The sequence below is a fragment of the Sinocyclocheilus anshuiensis genome, unplaced genomic scaffold, assembly GCF_001515605.1.
Source record: "Sinocyclocheilus anshuiensis isolate Anshui unplaced genomic scaffold, SAMN03320099.WGS_v1.1 scaffold1010, whole genome shotgun sequence".
Lineage (NCBI taxonomy): Eukaryota > Metazoa > Chordata > Actinopteri > Cypriniformes > Cyprinidae > Sinocyclocheilus > Sinocyclocheilus anshuiensis.
This window is the reverse complement of record NW_015537936.1, coordinates 413,838-439,819: the sequence shown is the minus strand read 5'-3', so window position 1 is coordinate 439,819 and position 25,982 is coordinate 413,838. Positions and strand designations below refer to the sequence as shown.

At 33.3% G+C, this 25,982-nt stretch overlaps 1 protein-coding gene across 1 annotated transcript in view; it reads right to left on the bottom strand.

Moving 5' to 3' along the window:
• The window catches only part of LOC107659118 (F-BAR and double SH3 domains protein 2-like), a 38,442-nt gene that overhangs the window by 9,761 nt on the left and 2,699 nt on the right, over window positions 1-25,982 (bottom strand). The window contains exons 2-9 of the mRNA XM_016447947.1: window positions 20,321-20,396; window positions 20,024-20,152; window positions 15,042-15,164; window positions 14,381-14,476; window positions 11,696-11,770; window positions 8,804-8,920; window positions 7,553-7,657; window positions 2,975-3,136 (exon numbers count right to left, since the gene is read on the bottom strand). Of these exons, the coding sequence (XP_016303433.1) occupies window positions 2,975-3,136; window positions 7,553-7,657; window positions 8,804-8,920; window positions 11,696-11,770; window positions 14,381-14,476; window positions 15,042-15,164; window positions 20,024-20,152; window positions 20,321-20,396 (883 nt within the window). The remainder of the gene's footprint in view (window positions 1-2,974; window positions 3,137-7,552; window positions 7,658-8,803; window positions 8,921-11,695; window positions 11,771-14,380; window positions 14,477-15,041; window positions 15,165-20,023; window positions 20,153-20,320; window positions 20,397-25,982) is intronic.

Sequence of the window (25,982 nt, the reverse complement as noted above, 5' to 3'; positions counted from 1 at the left end):
AATAACCTTCAGAAAGTTTGGCAGAGGGCTTTTTTGTGTGAGAAAATACAACGGCATGCAACAAACAGCTCAACAGACCAAAATTCAATAGGTGTGTGGACTTTACTTAGTATCCGCCCACTCTTATAGGATAATCTCATTGGTCTAGAGAGGATCAGGTGACCATTTTTCCCAGGAGACAAAACGTGGCAAACAGAAGAATAAAATCATCAACAAAGGACACAGGAAATGGACACTCATACCTTTACAGGTGTTCAATGTGCATCTCACATAACCGGATTTAACTGGGTACAATACCGGAGGAAAACTGATCCCGTGTCAGTCAGTGAAGGTCAACAGAACTGAATCATGGGACCAGACGAGGTCACTGTAATCTGGAACCTGTGTTGTGGTGGGCGGAGCCTGATCTACAGACCACACCCACTGCTGACATAAAACAGCTTGTGACGAGGTAATAAAGATTAGACTGAGTGTGAGAAAGCACTTTGAGGTCACTGTTATCTTAACCCTATAAAGCCTACTGTCTCAAGATTGAAATGGAAATTTCTTAAGGCCTCTAAGTTATCAAATCCAGTGGTACACCCAAGGTCTTCTGATTAACAGCTTTAAATACTTTTTTAGCAAGTAAAATGTCTTTTAGTTCAGCTTGTTCTTCACGGTGAAATCTTTAATGATTTTTATAAAGTAAATGTAAGAAAAGCTTTATTGTTTGCAATATTTCAATATTACTGGAATGAAGGTTTACTTGATTTTCTATCCATTGCAACAAAAATCATGTTGAAATGTATCAATAAACGGTTCAATAAACTGCTGCATTCAAAAAAAAAAAGATAAATATATATTTTTTTACTATTATTGAATATGTCAGGCTTTACAGGGTTAAAGCCTAATTTCCACAAAGATGTGTGTAAACTATCTATAATAACTTTCTCTTTTCATTTCATATATGCTTTTATCATCTCCTCTCATCCTCGCATCCTAAAATATCCTCATCTGAAAATAAACCGAGGGACTGAGATCAGTTATTCCAGGTTTCCCAAACTCGCATCAGTTGCTGTGGTCTCTTCTCGTCTTTAGCTTTCTTATGTTCTGTTGTAAATCTCTCCATCTCTGTCTGTGTGCTGCGGGGCGCTGTGAGCTGAATATTAAACCACAGACGGAGGTCAATCTGTCTGTGCTGTGGGCTAAACTCTGCTATGTTATTAATATTTCTGCCGTCTTACCTAAAATCACTCAATCTTTACAATGACCTTGAGGCTCCGTGCTTCACACTATGTTCGTGTTTTAGCCTCGCAGTACTTCACACTTGTGCTTAACATTGCTGCACTGTTCTCATTCTTTACTCAAGTACTATGGAGTATATAAACTTGTACTCAAATTTCACCCCCGATTAGTCAACTTGCAGCACATGACGCTCTTCTAGTCTGCAGAAATTTGCACACCATAGATTTGCTCAACAACCAGACTTCAGGTGTGCAAAAAGTGACAACTAGCTAAAAAAAAATGTAACAGCAGAAAGGCTTAAGAAAAAAGACTACTTTTATTGTTTATTAATTTAGCAGCTGCATTTATCCAGAAAAAGAGAGAATAAGATTATTATTTTAATTATTTTGTAAAATAGGAGCTTTTTTTGTAGTATGTGCCTTTGTTTATGGTTGTGGATTACTAAGTGCTTGCAGAAGAGGTGTGTCTTTATATATGTACTAAAAATAAATGTAAAAATGTATATTTACAATTCTTAAATACAATAATAATAATACATTTTTAAATATAATGAATTATAAACATAATGTCTATTTATATATTATAAAACTAAAGTCAAGTAAAAATATCTGTTTTTAATTGTAATAATATAAATATAATAATAATGATAAATACCTATAATTTTTAAATATAATTAATATATAATAAAAATGTGTATTTATTAAAAACAAGTTACAAAAATGTATAAATATAATTAAAATATTAATATAAACAAAAATATTATATTATACATATATAAATATTACAATATAATTTTTTTAATACAATAAAAATAATCGAATATTCATACATTTGAAATATAATAAATACATCATATAAACCTTTTATAATAAATAAACAGGACAGCTGTCTGCATTTCACCAACCACCGTCTCAATAAATGCCGCAAAATATTCCTCCATTTCATTTGTTGACAATGGTCGACTCTTCTGTTACAGTGTGTATTTATATATTATAAAACTAAAGTCAAGTAAAAATATCTGTTTTTAATTGTAATAATATAAATATAATAATAATGATAAATACCTATAATTTTTAAATATAATTAATATATAATAAAAATGTGTATTTATTAAAAACAAGTTACAAAAATGTATAAATATAATTAAAATATTAATATAAACAAAAATATTATATTATACATATATAAATATTACAATATATTTTTTTTAATACAATAAAAATAATCGAATATTCATACATTTGAAATATAATAAATACATCATATAAACCTTTTATAATAAATAAACAGGACAGCTGTCTGCATTTCACCAACCACCGTCTCAATAAATGCCGCAAAATATTAGAATAATAAAGTGTGTAAACTGCACCAAAAACACGAAAGCATAAGTGGTCAAATGTGCTTTAGTCTTATAGTGTGTACTTGGCATAAATGGCACTATTCCACCCAGAACTCATAACTCACTGTCACATCTTCTAGCATCTCAAAGGGATTGGGGTCTGTGTGAGTGCATCTGTTGAGTTCAGGGGAACGTTTGTCTGCTGTGATCAAGATTAGTTCTCTCTGCTGTGGCAACTGTTTGTTTAGGCTGGTCTGAAAACAATGGCGCTGACAGAAACAGGAAGGAGCGGAGCGGGTTGAGGAGGCTGGCAGGACTCTTTTATCAAATGCATGAGAACAAAATCCCACCTCAACTGCATCATTTGAAATGGAAAGTGAGAGAATCTGCATGTAAACTCTTTGATCTCACCGACAGAGAGAGGTCGTGGGTGGTGAGGGGGGGCAGCGAGGCCCAGCGCTCGTTCTCCAGCTCTTCCATCACCTGGTTCAAGGCGCTCTTCAGCCACGTGTCCACAGAAACTCCCACCTGCCGCAGGAGGTCCAGACACGCTTCTGCTTTCAGCTTTAGCGTCTGGAAAACACAAAGACAGACAGTCCTGTTCATACATCTACTGCTTATGAATGAATAACTAATTGTCCAGTGTGGTTCAGTTCAGTCTGGTGTGGTTAATCTTAAGAAAACTAAAACTACTAAAAATCTTTTGTGTTAACGGAAAAAGAGCTGAAATAAAATAAAAGTAGTAGTCTTGGCAACTAACTGAAATATGTGTAAGTACTATAATTTCTAAAACTAAAATAAAAATAAATTAGAAATATACATTAAAACAGTTGAAATAAATCTACTGAATATTTTATAATAAATATGTACGTTGAAGTAGTAAATTACTAAGAGTGAAGTAAAAATAAATTACTAGCATACAAACAAATATTTAAATAGAAAATTACTAAATTGCTAAATAGAAATATTTCAAAACTAATAAAAAAATTGAAATTAAAACTGAAAATAAAATGAAACAAACTAATTTAAAATAAAGAGATAGAAATAAGTTGAAGTACGAAAATGACTAAAACTGAAATAAAAATAAATGAAAGATAAATAGAAATATACATTAATATTAATAGTTGAAATAAATCTACTGAATATTTTATAATAAATGTTTATAAATATGTAAGTGCAAGTAGTAAATTATTAAGAGTGAAGTAAAAATAAATGACTAGCCTACAAACAAATATTTAAATAGAAAATTACTAAATTGCTAAATAGAAATATTTCAAAACAAACTAATAAAAAAATGTAAATGAAAACTGAAAAGATAAAAAGTAATTTAAAATAAAGATAGACAGATAGAAATAAGTTGAAGTACTCAAATGACTAAAACTGAAATAAAAATAAACGAAAGCTAAATAGAAATATAAAAAGAAAAAACTAATAAAAATGACAACAGTACATAATAAAAAGATGAAAACTAATCAAATTAAAACTAAACATAAAAAACGAAATAAAAGCTTGTCTGTTCATACAAAAGCAACCAAAATTAGAATTATTAAAGTATTTTTGTTAATTGAAAAAGAGCTGAACTAAAAAAAAAAAAAAAAAAATTACATGTAAAACATGAAGAATGACCATTAAAATATTGCGTTGGAAACTAACTGAAATAAGTTGAAGTACTAAAATGATTAAAATTAAAACTAAAATAAAAATAAACAAAAGCTAAATAGACATTAAAAACCACACAAACTAACAGAACTGACATAAGTGCATAACAAAATTACTAAAAAAAAAGGACAAATACAATGAAAACTACAAATAAAAATAAACAGCTTACATATACAGTAATTTTCAAGCAACAAGTAAGTTGTCCATACAAAAATGTGAAATTATGCCTTGGCAATTAACTGAATTAAATATGATGAAATACTAAAATTAATAAAACTGGGGGGTGGGGGGGGGGATTAAAGCTAAACAGAAATATAACAACACTCATAAAAAAAGACAAAAGCATATAACAAAATCTTAAAACTAAAATCTATAATTCAAAATACAAATAATACTATATTACTATAAAAATATGACTAAAATAACATTGCCTCAGTCCAGGTTGACCAACCTCACATTCAAAATGCAATTTTGCAGTCACTTTTTGCAATGAAATTGAGTGCTGAAAACCGAAGGGTGTCAGATTGATTCTAAAACAAACTGTGTGTGAATGTAGCTTTAAAACAGGACTGACTGAATGAAAGTAGCCTCTGAAAGCAAAAAGCTGCATTTTAAAAGACAAGTTAATGTCAGACAGAGAAAAACAAACAAGATAAAACTGCTGGGAGCACGAGTGTCCCGTCCCGTCATAACGTCTGGGGTAGCTGTGCTCATTAGTCAGGTGAGGCGTCTAATCTTTGAGGATCCTACAGCTGTTTCTCATTATCAGCCAAACTTTCTGAAAACTCATCACTTTCAGTTTAGCCAACAAACAGCTTTCAGAAGCCATTTCAGTGTGGACTCCCTCAGTCATTCATTTCTGTGTAATTCTGATGGGACAAGAAATTTCAAAAGAAATAATTAAAATGCAATTATACTTTTAATATGTGTTGATGAGTAGCCTAAACACAGATTTCTCTGGCACACTGCCTGCTGCCAAATATCAGCTTAACATTTCCAAACGCAACTTTAGGTTTCATTCCTTATTCTGTTTGTTGTGTCTTTGCTGTTTGTCCATTAGTTCTTAATGGGGTTATTAAATATTTAATTGTTTGTAAGAACTAATGGAGAACTACAATTTGGCTTCAAGCGTTCTGAGTTCAAGAGAAAAAAACAAAGATGGTGTTTTATCTACGACATCTAGTCCATTAAATTCTCTGTAATTACTTATTGTCGTTAATTTGTCTCATCCAAAAATGTCAATTCTGTCATCATTTGCTCACTCTCGTATTGTTCCAAACCCATATGACTTCCCAATAAGGAATATGCACTTATGCATATTCAAATTTGGTGGGATTTGATCCGTCACAAGACATGCAAGAACCAATTTGTTTGGTGTCAATGATGACAAACCAGATAAAATGATTTGAATGCATGCATGCATAAAACTTGAGAGCATCATTTTTAGGGATTAAAATGTTCAATTTTAAGCTATTGCATGACTTACGAAGGCTTGGAACATATCACACTTTTATGGTTCATTTATTGTTTGTTATTGCTCTTGGTCATTGAATTATTAAATTTATTGAACTTAAATTGATTTATTTCAAATAGTTGCCAAGGCAGCATTTCAAATTTTTCATAAAAAAATACTTTAATTTATTTCAGCTCTTTTTCAGTTAAGGAAAATGATTTTTAATAGTTTTAAGTTGAAGTACTAAATTACTAAAACTGTAATAAAATACATTAAAGCCAAATAGAAACATTTAAAATACAAACAAATAAAAAATAAAGTACAAAATTTTACAACTTAAACCAAAATTAAAATAAAAAAAGGATAAAAATACTAATTCAAAATAAAAATGGATAGAAATACGTTGAAGTTGAATTACTAAAATGACTAAAACTGAAATAAAAATAAATCAAAGCTAAACCAAAATAAATAAAAAAAACAATAAAAATGTCAAAACACTTAACAAAAATTAAAATGAAAACTGAAAATAAAAAAAGCTAATTAACAGATAGATTGTCCTGTTCATAGTTTACATTTACTGTAGTATACAAACCAGTTGTCCATTGTAGCCCAGTGTTGTTATTGTAAATTAAAACTATTAAAAATGTTTTCATTAATGGAAACACAGCTGAAATAAAAGAAAAAAAAGAATATAGCATTTTTATGGCTCATTCATCTCTTAATCATTGTATGCTGCCAGGACATGGAAAAGCCATTCAAAATATTCACAGAATTCCTTCTTCAAGGAATAATGAAGTCATATGGGTTTGGAGCCACGTGAGGGTGATTAAACTATGACACAATTGTCATTTTTGGATGAACACTTCCTTTAATATATAATCTATACGAGAGGTCAGAGGCAAGGCCAGCAGAGGGCGCCTCGCTGCTGGATTCATGTGTAAAGACACGGCAGGACATCTTCGAGGAGAAGACACATTGATCAGACAAAGAGACTGACAGCCTGTCTCTGAACAGATCGATAGAGAGAGCTCTGTTTGGAAAGGGAAATGCATGCATTACAGAAAGACAGACAGACATTTGGGACATCATTAAAGGGTTAGTTCACCCAAAAATGAAAATTCTGACAAAGTAGTCTGTGTGACATCAGTGGTTCAACTGTGAAGTTACAAAGCTACGAGAATACTTTTTTGCATATAGAAAACAAAAATAACGACTTTATTCCACATTTTCGTCTCTACTGCATCACTTGTGGACGCACGTTCACGACAGTACCATATACGTGAGCGTGTGGCGGCGCTGACCCAGATCCGGCATAATGACGTGATCATTGACGTCGTCTTCGTAACTTTTTGTTACAGTTGTACAAGGGTGAGTAATTAATGACAGAAATTTCATTTTTGGGTGAACTAACCCTTTAAGCACTTCTGCCTTGTTTGGTCTAATAAAAACAAATGAAATGCTACTCAAATAAATGCACTATACAAAACTATTCTGTGCAAACATACACGTGTTTACAGCACAAGTAAACACAGACGGATGCCATCAAGCTCTACATAGTAAAAAAAGATTTTTTGCAGTTGAAGTACATTTACAAGAAAACACTTTAAAATTTCATGCAATAAATTTCATTTACGATCAATTTCTGAGTGAAAATTGATTCTACATCAGTTTTTCTTTTTTCAATGTATTTGACTTACGCACTATATTCCAAGCCTTCTGAAGCGATATGATGCATTATCCAAGGAAAAGAGAAAAATAAAAGCTAAAACTCATCTCCAGTCCACTCTTTTACTGTAGGGCAAAAAGCAGCGTGAACATCCTGCTAAACTTCTCCTTTTGTGTTCCTCGGAAGAACATGATGAGCATCATTACGTCACCTCTGCTTTGCGGATGCTCTCCTTGGCCTCCTCTATTCGGAATTCCAGCTCATTCCGGCTCTGTTCCGTGGGCGGAGTCCCGAGCGTCTCGCATTCCTCTAGAGCCTGCCATAAAAACAAATTACCGTTCAATCAGCTCAGTTCAATTAGCTCATCAAGCAACTAAGCTAAGAAAAAACAGCATCAGACCACATTTCCTGCCACTAATCTAACAATCGCACAGGACACGCATAACGTTTAACGCAGTGATTCACATTCCTGAATTCCCCTGAATCTCACAAAAACTTTTAGAAACGATGAGGTCATATTTTACCTCAGAATTAAAAGGAAAAAAAGAAGATGTTACAAATTTAGTAACATTGTGACTTTTTCATGATTATTAAGCACATTTCTCTTTCAAACTATTTTGTACATTTGAAAGAAAGTATACTGTTCTACCACTTTTATTTTGATTATTAAATATAATATTGCAATACAACAAATATTGTATAATATTGTACTGCAACAATTTGGGCCTGGAACTCACCGAAAAGAAAAGAAAAGAACAAATTATAGTAAAATAAATAAAGTAAAAAAAAAATTAAAAATTAAATAAACTAAAATAAAAAAATAAATAAGTAAAGTAAAAATAAAATAGTGAAGTTCACTAAAATAGTAAAAACATTTTTAATTTCTTTTAATTTTGTGGAATTATGTGACCTGGATGGATTTTGAGATTACACCTGCTCCTGTAAAACAGTTTATGTTTTAGTCATCCGTAATTAAATTATTAATTTGCATCTCAACAGAATTTATATCAAATCCTCAAATGTAAAATATCCAGAATTTGGGGCTGGATCTCACAGAATTGTCATAAAAATAAAATAATATTGTATAATACTATACTGCAATATGCTTTATTGTAGATATAAAAATACTGTATAATTAACATGCAACAAAAAATCTCCACTGAGAATAATGCAAATGACAAAAATAAATAAATAAATAAATTGGGGGGGGGGATCCTCAAATGTAAAATTTCCAGATTTAGGGTTAATTTCATTTATTTATTTATTTTTTAATTTTGTGGATTCATGTGACATGAACATGATTGTGAAATTAAACCTTATGTCACATCATTTGTAATTACTATAAAATTATGAATTTGCATCTCGATACTTACAAAAGATTTTTAAGTGTTTAAGTGTGTGGTTTGTCACAGATGTTGTTTTGGAGTGTAAATGCGTGAGTGTGACATCCAGCGCCTCTCACCCGTTTGTAATGGATGATGTTTTTGTGTTCGCGAGCCACACGTGTGGCCCATTTCCTCGCTTCTTTGTTGAGACTGTGTTCTTCGGTGGTTCCCGTCTCCGATTCCAGCTGTCGACTCTGACACACACACACACACACACACACACACACACACACACACACACAGAACTGGTTACCACAGCAACACACACCTGCCGGAATCACAGGTCTGAGATCAGACTCTTTACATTCACAATTAAAAACACAAAAGCACAGATCCAGTGCTGAGAACATTTCAACATCTCTGATATCAGACCTGAAGCACAGGAGGATTTGTTAATCAACTCAAATCAACCAACCTACTTGGATTAGCAGAGGTTTAGTGGGAAAAGATGGTTAACAAACGACAGGTCTGAGGATTGTGGAGGAAAAAAGGTTGCTTGATGCTTCTGTCTAATGATAAGGGATGCAATACAACATAAATCATTTTTTTAGGAGGCGAGTTGAGGCTCATTGTGAAACGTGCATGTACAGTAAAATCTAATGAACTCATATTTCATTTAGGTTGTTACAAAGTCTTTTCAAATCTCAAGTCTGTCTCTTTCTCAGCATCATTCCAGGTGTCATCAACTAATTATACGTCTCTCCCATGCATTTATCTCTGAGCTTAAACACTTGAAAACAATATGCATTTAGACAAAAGTCTCTTATGAGAGTGTGAAGAAAAATCAACAGGAATCTTTGCTGATCAGTTTATCAGTATACACTAGCATTTAAAAGTTTGGGATTTTTTTCTGTTTTTATTTTATTTTTTCATTTTTCTAAGGATGCATTAATATAGTCAAAAGTACAGTAAAGACATTTATAATATTACAAAAGATTTATATTTCAAATAAATGCTGTTCTTTTGAAAAATTTTGAACATCAGAAAATCCTTAAAAAAAAAAAAAAAAACGTATCAGTTTCCAAAGAAATATGAAGCAGCACAACTGTTTTCAACATTGATAATAATCAGAAATGTTTCATGAGCAGCAAATCAGCATATTATAATGATTTCTGAAGATCACGTGACACTGAAGACTGGAGTAATGATGCTGAAAATTCAGCTTTGATCACAGAAATAAATTACAGTTTAAAATATATTACAGTTGAAAACAGATATTTTAAATTGTAATAATATTTCACTTTTTTTTTTTTTATCAAATAAATGCAGCCTTGGTGAGCAGAAGAGACTTCTTTCAAAACATAAAAAAAACAAACTTTTGAACAGTAGTGTATGTTACTGAAAAGGGAAATAATCATCATAATCAAATTAGAATATATAATTCATCATCTTTCATTAAATTTAAGAACTTTCTCCATCTGTGAAACAACACTTCTTCAACAATCTCTTTTATTTTTCATTGCCTTGATAAATAAATCCCACCCTACATATTCCTTTGGTTGAATATTGCATTTCACTCACAAAAATGTCATTATAAAAATAAAATGGGTTGCAATGCCAAATTCATGTTAACTTTAAACACTGCAGTATATTAAACATTACACATTAAATCAAAATATCTGTGGTTTTTAGTCCATGCCTTGTCATCTATTTACATTTTACTTATTTTAGAAGTTGACTAAACAAACATTAGAATGTATGTGTATTTTACTAAAAGACAACTGAGCACTTTTCTAAAAAACAAAAAAGCCCTTTAATCTGACCGGTCTCATATTTATCCTCCAATAGAAAATAGCTACCATATTCTGTTCAATTCTATAAGAACAACACGTGCAAATGGCAGTATCCTGTGAGAAGAGTGGCGTATGATCTGACAGTATCGCTGACACTGCATTCTTGCATATGTGAATATTTGAGTCTGACAGCACTGATCAATACAAACTCAATCAGAGCGCTTTAACACAAGCATCTTCACTCGATATTGCCGCATCAATCTGATATCAGCACTAGTCACGGCTGACAAGCGTTTCTCGAAAGGGGGAAAAAAATGCATCCAAACATCGCTCTCCTTTTTTACGTCTTGCTGTTTTTCCTCTGGCCGTGACCTTAAACAGATGTGGTGAATGTGTTTGAGGCATGCTGGGTTGCCAAGTCTGCTGGGAAACACATGACAGTCTGCAGGGTCTCCATCTGGATCAGAGGCGCTCACGAAGGCCTAATCAATCCTATGTGCCTCTGCTTCAAACACTGAGACATGCTTTCTGGGAGAGCGTGATGGAATGCGTATGACTTTGGCACTTTTATATTATGAAAAATTAACCTGACTAAATAGAAATAGAAATAGAAATTTACGGCACTTTGTTGTTCTAGTTATTTTCCTATAGTGGCTAATGATGAAGTCTCGGTTAATAAATAGAAATATCTATCTATCTATCTATCTATCTATCTATCTATCATGTACACATAAATTACAATATTTATTAACATATTAATTAATACACATAATGTGTAATACATAAGGTGTAATACACATTAACATCATGCATTTCTGTAAAGCTGCTTTGAAACTGTGTAAAAAAGCATTACACCAAATAAAACTGACTCGACTATATAATATAATATAATTAATATAATATAATATAATATAATATAATATAATATAATATAATATAATATAATAAAATAAATTCTGCACTGCTGGTGGCACCCAATACAGAACTGTAAAAATAATGACATTAAAAAAAGAAAGTTTTCAAACTCCTGCTATTGGTCAGACAAACAGAAAGTACTGGCCTACAGTCAAACCACTGGCTGAGCCAATTGGGCTGCTAGCGGTGCAAACATTACACACTTCACGTTTAAATGTAACAAAACATGCATGCAAAGAACAACAACAAAAACAACAAGTTGATGATGGCTGCACGAGAATGATGCATGATGGGAAATCAAGTCCAACAGACAGTGTGTACCTGCGCCAGAGTCATTCTCATCACACTGACCGCCGATGGCTCAATGTCCACCAACTTCTGCACAGAGCTCAGAGTCTGAGCCGGAGAGGAGGAAAGATGGGCACACACACAACACACACACACACACGCACGCACGCACGCACGCACGCACGCGCGGTGGGATTAAGAGAGGGTTAGAAACAGACTGTTAGAGGACAGAAAAACAGGGTTAGAAACAGCAAAGCAGTCAGAAAGATGTTTAGAGACGTTAACGCTAGCAAACACAATACATACTAACTACTAGAGCTGTGAGAGAGGACAATCACACTACAGGATTCAACACTGAACTACAGGAAGATGGAGGGAAGAGAGAGAAAGATAAAGAGAGCGAGCAAATGCTAACCATACAGTTACTTGGGGAGCGTTTGATAGTGATTAAAGGCTGATTGATTAATTGCTGTTAATAATTTAATTGATTAGAACTCAATTAAAATTAATTTAATTGAAGTTTAATTGCAACATATAATCATTGCAGTTAATAGTGTTCACTGTCTGTTTGATTACATGTCATTAACTAACTGCATGATTTTTACTGTACATTTCTGCCATATAGACATCAACTTGACATAGTCACCACTGATAAGCTACTACTAAATATAATGTAGAAACTTTAAAATAGATGGCCAAAGATGAAGATTTGATTTAAGTTAATTAACATTACTTTATTAAATAATATATAAAGTAGCATGTTGAGTATTTTACGATCCACACAAAATAAAGTAGTAAAGAGAAACTGCCGAAATATTTTTTTTAAACTTTTTTTTCATTTAGCAGACACTATCCAAAATGACTTCCAAAGCAACAAATCTTAAGAAAGCAATAACATGAGAACAATAAATCTGTAGAAACAGTGTGAAACAGAATAGATTAAAACAGGGAGGAATTTATTAGAGTGAAAGCAAAGAAAAAGTTTTTCATTCTTTTTTTTTTTACATTATATATTTTTTATAATTTTTGTTGTCAACAATAATTAAGGTACTAAAATGAAATTCACACTAAAACGCATTACTAAGCTAATTCCAATACCTTTATTTAAATATATTTAAATTATAGTTAAAAATAGTATAGTAACAATTCAACGATCAGATCATTCATTTTAGTAACTCTACAGCTAATTAATATAATTAATTTAATAAAATATGCTAATTTATCAAAATCTAAAAAAAAACCAACAACTCACAAACAATACTGAGAAAAGCCCTTCAAAAATAGCCTTAACACATTATTATGACAGATGTGTAAACCCTGAACAAGCATCAAACCTTAAATTAAAAACCGAACATTTTACATAAAAAATGGCTTTAGAAGTCAAAATAATTCAATTTCATATTAACAGATGTTCTGGTGTAGATTTAACTGACCAGGCTGGATTGATCACGGTCTCACACAAACATGATTTTCATTTAAGCAGTACTTTCAAGCTTGAATTGCTCCGACAGAAGGATAATTGTTTATTACGAAGTTTATGTATAGGTCGGTGGGCACTGTATTAAATTAGCTAGTTAAGTTAGTTGTTATACCATTAAAGCACACTAAACTGAAATCAAAGTTTCAAATAGGATAGAAGAACGTAGACAGATACAAAGAGGAACACTATGGCTGAGAGAACACGAACTAAATATCAAACACACTGAAGCGTAACGAGAGAACGTTCACAAAACGAGTGGTGATTACAGCCCGAGCAGAGACAGACGAGAGTTTCAACAGCGGGACATTTCTTCATCACCACAGGAACAAGAAATTCTGTTCCCAGAGACTCTCAGATGCGTCAGGCTAAAAATAAAAGGTGATGATGAAATTTGTGAGTTTTTTCTGCAGAGTTGTGAGATAAGTGTCGATGACGTTGTTAACGCTGAATAAAATCTGAAACGTTTGAACACAATTTAAACCTTTAAATAGAGAGAACAACAGAGAGAAGACCAAGACAGGAAGAGAGAGCGCTGATACGCTAAATAATGAAACCAACTAAAAATAAGATGTTTAGGTGAAAACTGGAGGTAGATTCCCTGCCATAACATGGTATAAACTGAACAAAATGTAATTTGGGATGACAGAGAATTGATATATAGATATTCACAATCTAAACTGATTTTATGACTAAAACACACACACTACTGTTCAAAAGTTCCAGGTTGGTTTAATGATTTCACCAAGACTGCATTTATTAAAATACAGTAAAAATGTAAAATACAGTAAAAACAGGAAATATTATTACAATTTATAATATCTATTTTCAACTGTGATATAATTTAAAATGTAATTTATTCCTGTGATCAAAACTGTATTTTCAGCATCATTACTCCAGTCTTCAGTGTCACATGATCTTCAGAAATCATTCTAATATGCTGATTTGCTGCTCAAGAAACATTTCTGATTATTATCAATGTTGAAAACAGTTGTGCTGCTTCATATTTTTTGTGGAAACTATGATAAATTGCATTTTTCAGGATTCTTTGACGAACAAAATTGAAACCATAACATTATAAATGTCTTTACAGTCACTTTTGATCTATTTAACACCTCCCCGCTGGGAAAAAAAGTACTAATTTCTTAAAAAAAAAATCTTACTAACTCAAATCTTTTGAACAGTAGTGCATGATTCCTTGATTGCAGTGAAGTTCGTAAACATGCATGCACGAAACTCACTGTATCGCTATCGCTGGGCTGGAACTGGAAGTCTTGTGCTTTGTGAAACACTGGGTTCTCCTGCAGGAACAGCTGCTGGTTGAAGTCCTGCATCACCTGGAGATAAAAAACACAACTAATTAACAAACATATCAAGATGATGCAAGTGTATCTGAAATGCAAAAATGTTCCTTTAAAGGGAGAGTTCACCCAAAAACTGACTTTTTTCCTTTCTTCTTGGAACATGATTTTGACAGATTTTTTTTGTGCACAATAAATGTTAATATTCTTCAAAATATCTTTTGTGTTCTGCAGAAGAAAGAATGTCATACAGGTTTGTAATGACATAAGGGTGAGTAAATGATGACAAAATGCTCATTTTTGCGTGAACTATCCCTTTAAGATCTTGTGCAGGAAAGATCCTTGCGTTTCTCTCTCTCTCACACACACGCGTCACAATAGTGGTATGTAAAATTAAGCCCCCTTGGGCAGTGAAATGCCCAATGCTCAGACCGATGTGTTTGTCAGCGCAGTGGAGGAATGATGTGTGTGTGTGTGTGTGTGAGGGGATTTCTTCATAGGGGAGCCGATAATGAGGCGCTGGCAAAGGGAATCTATTTCTGAGAATGAAGAAGGAAATTGAGAGAGTGATGAAACTAAGAAAGGAGAGAGAGAGACTCACTCGACTGGACTTCTCCAGCAGGAACTGGAAGGTGCTGTGGACGGCTTGAAACGCTTCCAGCTCGGTCCGACAAAAGGATATCAGATAATCCTTCACATGATCGTATATGTTCCCCTCCAGACCCTAGAGAGAGAGAGACAGACACAGAGAAAGACGAATTACATACTCTGTGTTTGAACTGAAGAAATAACAAATGACCTTGTGCTTTCAGAAAGGGTCAGAGGTTCCAAAGAGTGAAACGAGAATGATAGACATACTACAACTAGACAAAAATAGACAAACAGACAGAACAACAAAACAGACAGAATTACGTACAAAAAAATGACAGAATGGTTGTCAGAACAATAGAATGACAGATAGGAGGAAAAGAATAAACAGAATGACAGAACTATAAAAAACAACAACAGAATGATAGAATGACACAGGAAGACAGAAAAATTGTCAACGACAGACAGAATTATGCACAAAAATGACAGAATGGCTGACAGAACAATAGAATGACAGAATGACAGATAGGAAGAAAAATAGATAGAATGACAGAAATATAAAAAAAGAACAACAGAATGATAGAATGACAGACAGGAAGACAGAACAATAGACAAAATATAGGGAAAAAATGACAGAAAGATAGAACAATAGGCAGAAAAATATAGAAAAACAATAGAATGATACAAAGAACGATAGATAAAATGACAAAGAATGATAAAAACAGATATGGTAGAATAAGGAAAAACAAAGAATGGTTGACGGAATGAAAGAAATATAAAAAAACTATATGACAGAATATAAAAAAGAATGACAGATAAAATGACAGTGATGGAAGGGATGATAAATAACGGTAGAATGATATGTAAATCAAATTTAAAAGGATAGAAAGATACAAAGAAAAACTGACAGGATGAAATGACAGAGAATTAGATAACCACAGACAGAGCAACATGATAGAAATATTGACTGACAAAAAGAATGTCAGACGGAATGATTGAAAAATGACAGATAGAATATACAGAATAACTGAAAATATAGAAAAACAATAGAAGAACCAGAATTAGAAAGCGCTGAACGATAGATGAAATGACAGACAGATACAATAAGAAAAAGAACAAGAAACAAAACAACAGAACTATAGAAAGAATGATAGGGAATTTAAAACAATAGAAAGTAACAGAAAGATATTAAAAACAATAGACAGAATGACAGAATGAACCAACAGAATGATTAAATGATCGAAAAATGACCAAAACAAAACACAGTGTTTGTTGTATGAGAGAAAGAAAGAAGGATAGAACATCCCGTCGGCCCCCTCGTGGCCAAACGAGCGTCGAACAGACGGACTGTGTGACGCTCGGATCAGAGCAGACTGTTCAAACAGCAGCAGCTGCTGGGAAAGGTTAGCCAGTTCAGATTCCAAGGCCTCGACGTGCAAAAACAAAACTCGAAACCTCTGCTTTCCCCCTCCGTCTCCCTCTCTCCCACTCCCTCCATGTTCAGCAGCACTGGGAGGGGATGCATTTTGGAAACAGGCTTTGATTTGTACGAGTGAGCTGGAAATGAGACAGACCCGACCACGAGCTGCTCCGTCGGGTTACAGCAGGTGCCGCCGCTGTCAGGAAGCACTTGAGAGTCGTTTGCGTGAGAGAGATGGAGAAAGGGAGGCTGTGCTTCCTTCTGATAGGATCATGTCTACCTCCACCCACCACACTCAAACTCTATAACACCCGTGTGTGAGAGCCGTGGACTGAGAGCAATGGGACCAGCTTGCTGTGCTTTTCTAGCCTTTCAAAGTTGCAAGAGATTTTAAAAGGAATACTTCAGCCAAAAATGAAAATGCACTCACCATCAGGACATCCAAGATGTAGATGAGTTTGTTTCTTCATCAGATTTGGAGAAGTGTAGCATTCCATCACTTGCTTAGCAATGCATCCTCTGCAGTGAATGGGTGCCGTCAGAATGAGAGTCCAAACAGCTGATAAAAACATCACAGTAATCCACACCACTCCAGTCTATCAGTTAACAGCTTGTGAAAAGCTGCGTGTTCATTAAGGCATTTTAACTTCGAACTGTTGCTTCCAGCTAAAATGCAAATTCTCTATCCATAATAACACTTCCGCCAGTGAAAAGTCCATCTTCTGTTGCCCTCTCACATACAAATGAGACAAATCCACACATATGCACAGACAAATTTATTTGGAACTGTTTTGGATTGCTTTGGTTTGTAAACGGTGCTTGATCTGTGCAGATTTTTCTCCTGATTCAGACCAGATGACTTTTTCACTGGAGAAAGCAATATTTAGCCATTTATAACAAACATGCAGCTTTTCACTTCACAAAACATTAACTGATGGACTGGAGTGGTGTGGATTACTTGTGGTACAGCTGTTTGGACTCTCATTCTGACGGCACCCATTCACTGCAGAGCATCAATTTGTGAGCAAGTCAAGTAATGCTACATTTCTGTCCCCAATTTTTTAGGGTGAACTATTCCTTTAAGCTTGCTTGTTTTGTCAAGGCTGTGCATTCACAAACCCTCTGAAAACACACCCAAATGTGTCTCCATGTGTGAAAAACTATAATTCACATGGCCAGTGGTTATGAGCACACCCGGACGGACGGGAACACATGCATATACACACAACACAGGAAAAGACATAAAGCAAACACACGCATCAGCTGAACAAACACTTCTGCTGCATAATAAATGCTGTAATTGGTCACAAGATGAGGTGAAAAAGCCATACAAGTTTGGAACAACATGAGGGTGTGTTAATGATGTCAAAATTGCCATTTTTGGATGTGCTTCTCCTTTAAGCTTTCAGCAGATATATAAATTCTATATAGGCTATATATGTGTGCATTTGGGTGTTTCTAGGGAGGCCACAATTTTTCAGAGTTCAGTAAGTGTCAACTTTCTATAAAAAACAAAGCAGAAGTGTGACACGATGCTGATGGTGTTTGTAGATGACGGCTGGTTCACACACAAAAACAGGAATAAGAGCTAAGAATACATGCAAAACACATCTGACATGAAGCTGCTCTCACCTCTTTCCTCACATTTACAAGTACAAAGAATACAACAATGACAAACTGCGGGGAAAACCCACGGCCAATCTTGAAAGCAGAAAATCCCCTTTCTTGTTCTTCTGAGGTGCCGTTAAACATTTAAGGCAAAATAAGGACTAAAATGCAATGTGAAATCAGAGGCTTCTTTGCAAAAAACAGTGTTGCAACAGATCTTGCAGTTTAGAAAGTTTGAAATTGTGTTCAATTTAAAGAAATGATTCAAGATTTTTTATGGAAATGTGCATCAAGCTTCAGGTTTCACAAAAATATTTTTGAATCAGTTTTTTTTTTATGTGCTTTCTTTGTAAAAAAAGCAGGGGGCGCTACTGAGCAACTGCCACAGACACATGGCGAAATGAACCTGGAAACACTTATGAGGAAAAAATGTGCAAGGAAAAGAGCTCATCAAGATACTATTATAATTTTTTTTTTCTTCATATTTTGAATTAGTTTTTATTTTTATATTTTTTTGTTAAAGTTTTAGTAATTTGTTGTGTGTTTCTGTAATTTTTATTTAGATTTTTTTTGTATATGTCTATATATTATTATTTTCATTTCAGTTTTAATTTGAGTTATTTTAGTACATTAAGTTAAACTAAATGAGAAAATGAGAAATGTTGCCAACTAGCTGAGAAAAATAATTATATATATATGTATAACACACACACACACACTTATTATACTTAATATATATATTTTCTTTTATTTCAGTTAACATTTTTTTTTTTAATTTCCAAGATGAGAAATTATTTTTTTCTGGTTTTAGTTTTAGTTTAGTTAACTATAATAACCCTGATAGTCACTAAAATATAAAGTCCCATGTGCATGGAGGCGCTGTGAACACATACTTGTTTCGATGTTCTAGCCAACTTCTGTCTATTACACACACAGCCAGATATGCTGGACCACAAACACCAAACATTCAGTTACATAATCAGCCATTACAAGCATTTAACATCTGCACAAGAAAGCAAGCGGAATACCGTCTCTAGTCAGCCAGTGTGTTTACATGCACAGCATGATACACGATAACTACCACAAATCAGCTTATTACAAATACCTGAGGAGATTTAATCACTTTTCTCAGTTTTTAAAACACAAACACAAATGCACACACCAGAATGGCGGTAAAGTAGTTTTTACAACTTATTGCATGCAAACACACTCAGTGACATAAGACTAGACCGCTCTTATCCAGTAAAAGAGCAGAGAAAAAAAGCATACAGCTATTTCTCTCTGCAAGGGAGCTTTTTCCTGTGAGGAAATCTACACAGGAAGTACATAGTTTGATCTGCCCATAGATTACATCATTGTCTGACCCACTGTACTAGATTCATGCCAACACACATGACTCATGTAAATACATAACCAACAAATCAGAAATCATGAAAATCAATATTCTAATATTCAGTAAAATGAAGTCAAGCACTGTTAATGCAGAAGTTCATCCACCATGAAAGTCCTTAAAATGACAATTTAGACAACATCAACGCAAGTTTTTTTTTTAAACTGAAGAATTAATGAAGGGCTTTAATAAACAATTACTTTCATGCATTTATGATGCTAGGTTCAGAGGTCATCGCAGCAGTGTTGTTATCATTAACAAACTATTTTAAAAAATCATTTTCGGTGTTTGAAATCAAACTGAAATAGTATACAATATAAATATTAGATGAAAAACTTAAACAACTGAAATAAATACATTTAAGCTGAAGTACTAAAATTAATAAAACTACAACTGAAATAAAAAAATCATACCTAAATAGAAATAATAAATAAATAAAAAACTATTAAAAATGACAAAAGCATGTAACAAAATTAAGAAAAAAATATTAATACATATTATAAAAAAATAAACAAGTAAATACTATAATAGTATATAAATACTAAAATAACACTGCATCGCTGATCATGGTGCTCACCTTGATGCAGTTGACCAGGTCGGTCTGGTAGTAGCGGTCGTGATGTGCGTTGGCAGCCGCCAATGTGAGAAGATACTCGTTCCTCGCGTGGGTTGCTTTGGAGTTACAATCGCTCCTCTTGGCTTTCAACTGAAACACACAAATAAGGTCCAAAACTTCAAGAAGTGCAAAACACAAGCCTCTGGAACATCCATTTAAAGGGACAGTCCATCTATAAATTACAATTTTGTCATCATTTACACATTGTCAAGTCATTCCAACACTGTATAATTCAGAGAGACAGACGGTGGTGTTTACCTTCACACTGGCCTTCTGTAAACTTATCCGGGACTGGAACAGACCCAGCTTCGACCTGAGAGAACACAGAGCAGGTATTATAAATCACAGATATATCAGACCCGGCAGAAGGAACAGGCAGGATAAATGAAAGCCTAGATTAAAACCATCCCAGATTTGTGTCGAGGAGGAACCAGACATTATAAATCAAACTAGAGTGGATCACTCCTGCAACCTGTGAAAGGAAGGAAGAGGTTTTACAAAGCTGGCATGAATCTTGCTTTGCCATTGCTGATATGACTTCTTCTCTTAAAGGAAAAGTTCACCCAAAAAGAGAATCATTTATTCACTCTCATCTCATTTCAAACCTGTATGACTTTCTGAAACATAACAGGAGATATTTTGAACAATGTGCCCACTGCTCTTCACAATACAATGCAATTTCATAGAGAACAGATCAGAAGCTCCATAAATGGAGAAAAACATTTAAAGTGAATTATGACTTGTGTACTATATTCCACATCTTTTGACATCATTAAAAAAATGAAATTGAAGTACTAAAATGAAAAATAAGAACTGAAATAAAAATAAATTTAATTTTTTTCACTTTATTTTTATTTCAGTTCTTGTTTTTACATGTTTTTTTTTTTTACATGTATTTTACATATACATACAAAAATGTACTGTATAAAAATTACAAAAACATGTAACAAAATTATTAAAACTACAATTAAAATGAAAACTGAGAATACTAAAATAACTGCTAATTCAAAATATTAATAAATACTATAATAGTATAATAATATTAAAATATCACTGCCTTCCACTGTGGCTCTCATTCCTGCTTCTGTATATTCTGATTTAAAACCAAAGCCATTTGGTGACATTGATGTCAAAAACTACTACAGTGATGCTGTAAAACTACTACTTTTGTCATTTGGATTTGGAATAACATTATGATGAATCACTTCTGGGTGAACTACTATATTCTTTGAAACCAAAAGTAGTTTTTTTTATAACCATCTATGTTCAAATTCAAATGCCAAAACCATAAAAGGATGGACAAAATTGCACAAACCATCAAAATGTTAATCTTAACATCTAACTTTCTGTTTACGTCAGATTTACATCTGGATTCAGAAATTATGTCTACATGACAGAGCCGTATTCATTAGAGATCAGAGTTGTTTTGGGGTCTGATACAATTTGATTCATCAAGTTTGCATGAAATTAAGAACACAAGACAGATTCTCTCCCATCTTCCTTCTACTGCTGAGAACAATAACTGATTCTAATTCAGCTTTACTGCCAGCCATGCTAAGCAGCACAACATCGATAGCCAAAATCAATAGAAGAACTGAGCGAGGAGCTCACAACACCGCGCCACTGGACTCGTCTTTCGCCTCTCTGTCTAATCCAGTCTTGGCAGAGGCTTTGAAATGGCAATAGTAGTGTGGTTACAAATGGCCCTTGAAGATGGAGAAAGATGGTTGAGTGTGTTTAACAAATTCTGCATTGGGCTAATAAATTGCTTTGAACAGAGTGGGGTATTCCCTACAGGGGGCTTAAGTATCAGCCACGGAAATGCATATTTAATGAAGGCATCTCAACACAACGCCACATCTTTTATATTCTTTGGCGCTTTTAATGCTTTGAGTTTGCGATTGTGAGCCTAATATCTTTGATAAGGTGGAAAAGTGCTCAGCGCAATAACATTTTTAAATTACAGTACCCAAATATGCACATTTTTATGGAAAAGGCTCAAAAAGCTCAAAGAGTAGAGCATGGTGCTAGCAATGCCAATATCATGGGTTTGATTCCTGAACTGAAAAAGCATACCTTGAATGCAATGTACGTCGCTTTGCATGATAGTGTCAGCCAAATACACAAATGCAAATGTAAAAGGATTAATGCTACAAGGTATACATATTTTAATAGAAAAGGCATTCCTGTGGCTCAAACAGTAAAGCACGGTGAGAGTAGAGAATGGTGCTAGCAATGCCAAGGTCATGGGTTTTATTCCCAGGGATTGCATGAACTGATAAAGAGTACCTTGAATGTAATGTAAGTCGCTCCACATAAAAGTGTGCCAAATGCATACATTTAAATATAAAGTAAAAGGATTTACGCTCTACTGAAAAATAATAAAATTACCAAGATATGCACACTTTTTGGGAAAAAAGTTTAAAAAAGCTCAAACAGTAGAGCAGAGCACTAGCAATGCCAAGATCATGGGTTCGAATCCGAATGTAATGTAAATATGTAAATATATACAAAATAACAACAATACCAAAATATGCAAATTTTTATACGCAAGGCATTCCTGTAGCTCAAACAGCAGAGCATGGTTCAAGCAATGCCATAGTCATAGATTTGATTCCCAGGAAATTATGAACTGATAAAGCATACTTTTATTGCAATGCATGTTGCTTTGCATAAAAGTGTTTGGCAAATACACAAATGGAAATGGAAATAAAAGGATTTAAGCTCTACTGAAAACTAATTTGATTGCAATGCCAAGATATGCATATTTTAATGAAAAAGGTTCAAAAAGCTCAAACAGTGGAGCACAGTGCTTACAATGCCATGGTCATGGGTTTGATTCCCAATGTTATGTAAAATGATTTAAGCTCTACTGAAAAATAATAAAATTACAATTCTCAGATGTGCACATTTTGATGGGAAAAGGCATTTCAGCAGAGCATTCCAGCAGAGCACCAAAGTCATGGGTTTGATTCCCAGGGAATGCATAAACTGATAAGGCGTAACTTGACTTTTCAAAAGGTACTAATATACACTTTTAAAGTACTAATATGTATCATTTAGGGGTAAATATGGTACAAAGAAGTACTTAGTGTACCGCTCCAGTGACAGCTTCGTACATTTTTTTTCTGAGAGTGTAGTGGTTATTCATTAACTAATGGGACTCAATTAATGGGACAAGCACTTGTGAAGTGTGTGTTTCTGATCCGGGCACCTCTGGGACTTTGTTTTGATTATGTCCTCTGATCAGCCCCAAAAACAAAACAAAACAAAACAAAAAACTAAACAAAACAAAACACTTTTAGAAAATGCATACATATGGTAATGTATGCTGAACATCTTGGAAAAAAAAACATATATTTAAAAAAAATAAATAAATAAAACCCTTTGAGCAAATACATAACTAATGTATTTTGAATATCTTCAAACTCAAAGGTCAGACAACTAAATATAATAATAAATAAACTGTAAATAAATGACGCAATCGATCAAGAAATAAATAAAATCCTTTTGGAAAATACATAAATATAGAGCTGTATACTGTATATTGATTATTATCATCAACAGCAAAAAACAAAACAAAAAAACATTAATATAATAGCTTTGCACTAAATGACTTATAGTATATTCATTGTTCTTTTCTGTTTCCAATTACTTCAAGAACGGTTTAATCTTATGCAGACTTTTATAATATTTTGCTGAGAAATACAAACACAACACAAAATAAAGAAACAAAGCGTAAAAAAAAAAAGGGGTACTGTGCATGCTGTCTCAACAACTTGTTTTTTTAACTTTAAACCGCATAAACACATTTCATTACACCAAATACACAAAATAATGTTCTTTTTAGGAGCATCACCTATGACCCCTTTAATTGTTAAATTAAATTAAAGGCAAAAAAAGGAATTATACATAAATATGAATATACAACAACAGCAATAATAATAATATATAATTGTTATTATTATTATTACTATTATTATTATTATTATTATTGTTTTTGTTGTTATTACTACTACTACTACTACTACTAAATAAAAATATTAACAAAATAAGAAATATTAAAATTTCAATATTTCATAGTAAAATTAAAATCCAAGTATTTAAGAAAAAATTTCATATTTGATTTTACAGTACAATGGTAAAATTACAATGCTAATAATTGTTTTCATTTTTTTATTTTCAAACATTAAACCACTAAGCATTCATTTTGCAGAAAACCACAGGGAGCACTTGCTAATTTGATACTAATTTATTTATCTAATTTTTGTTGTCTCTACACATTAAATGGAATATGTGAAAGAAACATTAATTAAAAAACGTACTTCAACTGTAACAAACATAACATCCATTAAAGCAAAACTATGTCAATTCAAAATGCAATAGTGAGTGAGTCTGAATTCGGCTGGCTTTATTATTAGCTGACCATAATCTGACAATTCTTAAGGCCATTTACGCAAGTCTCTTGCAATAAAAAGCCCAGCTAGACAAAGTCTAGAACTATTCTATAATGAAAAACAAGCAAAAACTATGAACTATTTAAAATGTAATGGTCAAAGTCGCCCGTAGAAGCGGTGGATGCATGATTTTAGCGAAACATCAGCAGTTTTAGGCTCATTGTGCTGCAACATTACTCTTCTAATGCCTTCTTCAGTCCTCACTCTTCTCTCTGAGACATCCTCATCTGATCTGCAGAGAGCAACCACCTAATCACATTTTAGGGCACTAATTAAAGGTCGTCTAAGGCATCTGAAGCTGCAATGTGTCAAGATAAGTTAAGAGCAACTCTTCACATTACAATAAGACAAAGGAAAAGTGAAAGGAAACTGTCCCTAAAGCAAGACCATAAACACAGATGTATAGCGCAGTAAAATGCAATGTTTGGAAATACTCGGTAAAGAATGGTTTGTGGTATTATGGGTGTGAGCATGATGTACTGCAGTTTGTATTTTAGTAGATGACACATAAAGAGGAGAGGAAATGCAAATGTGTCATTACAGTAGACTTCGACCCTCTAAGATCTGTGTTATTTATAGAAATGACTACCATGGGAAGATTTTGCTGTGTTTACTACCTTTAACAAGTTTGGGGTTGGTAAGAAAGGCTGCATTTATTTGATTAAAAATACAGTAAAATCAGCAAAAAAGATTGAAATATTATTACTTTTTAAAATCTGTGTTTTCTATTTGTACAGATTTTAAATAAAATCTTTATTAAATTAAATAAGTAATTTATTCCTGGGATCAAAGCTGTATTTTCAGCATCATTACTCCAGTCTTCAGTGTCACATGATCCTTCACAAATCATTCTGATATGTGGATTTGCTGCTCAAGAAACATTTCTGATTATCATCAATGTAGAAAACAGTCATGTTACCGAATATTTTTGTGGAAACTGTGATACATTGTATTTCTATGAATAGAAAGTTTAAAATAACAGCATTTAATTGAAACAGAAATCTTTTGTAACATTATAAATGTCTTTACTGTCATTTTTAAACAATTTAACGCATCCCTGATGAATAAAAAAAACAATTTCCCTAAAAAAAACTGACCCTAAACTTTTTTTTTTTTACTTTTTACCTTTCTTAAACTGAATTAAGTGGAATATTGACACTATATCTTCTTTAAAGCTGCGTTTAAATGAAATTGAATTCATTTCATAACTGACAAATTTTACAACATTAACAGTTATTTTAATGTTTTATTAAAGGGGTCATATGATGCGATTTCAATTTTTCCTGATCCATGCTGGTCGCTGAGGAAATACTTCAACTTCGCGCTGTGGCTCGCCGGATCGGCTTTCACTGTGGACGAAGCGGAGTCCAGCCCGGAGTCGCCACATGTGGTTGCTGCAAGCCCTCCAGACGCTCCATCGTCGAATCCGCCGGCCGCGCCGTTCTCAAGCCCACCGCCTCTGC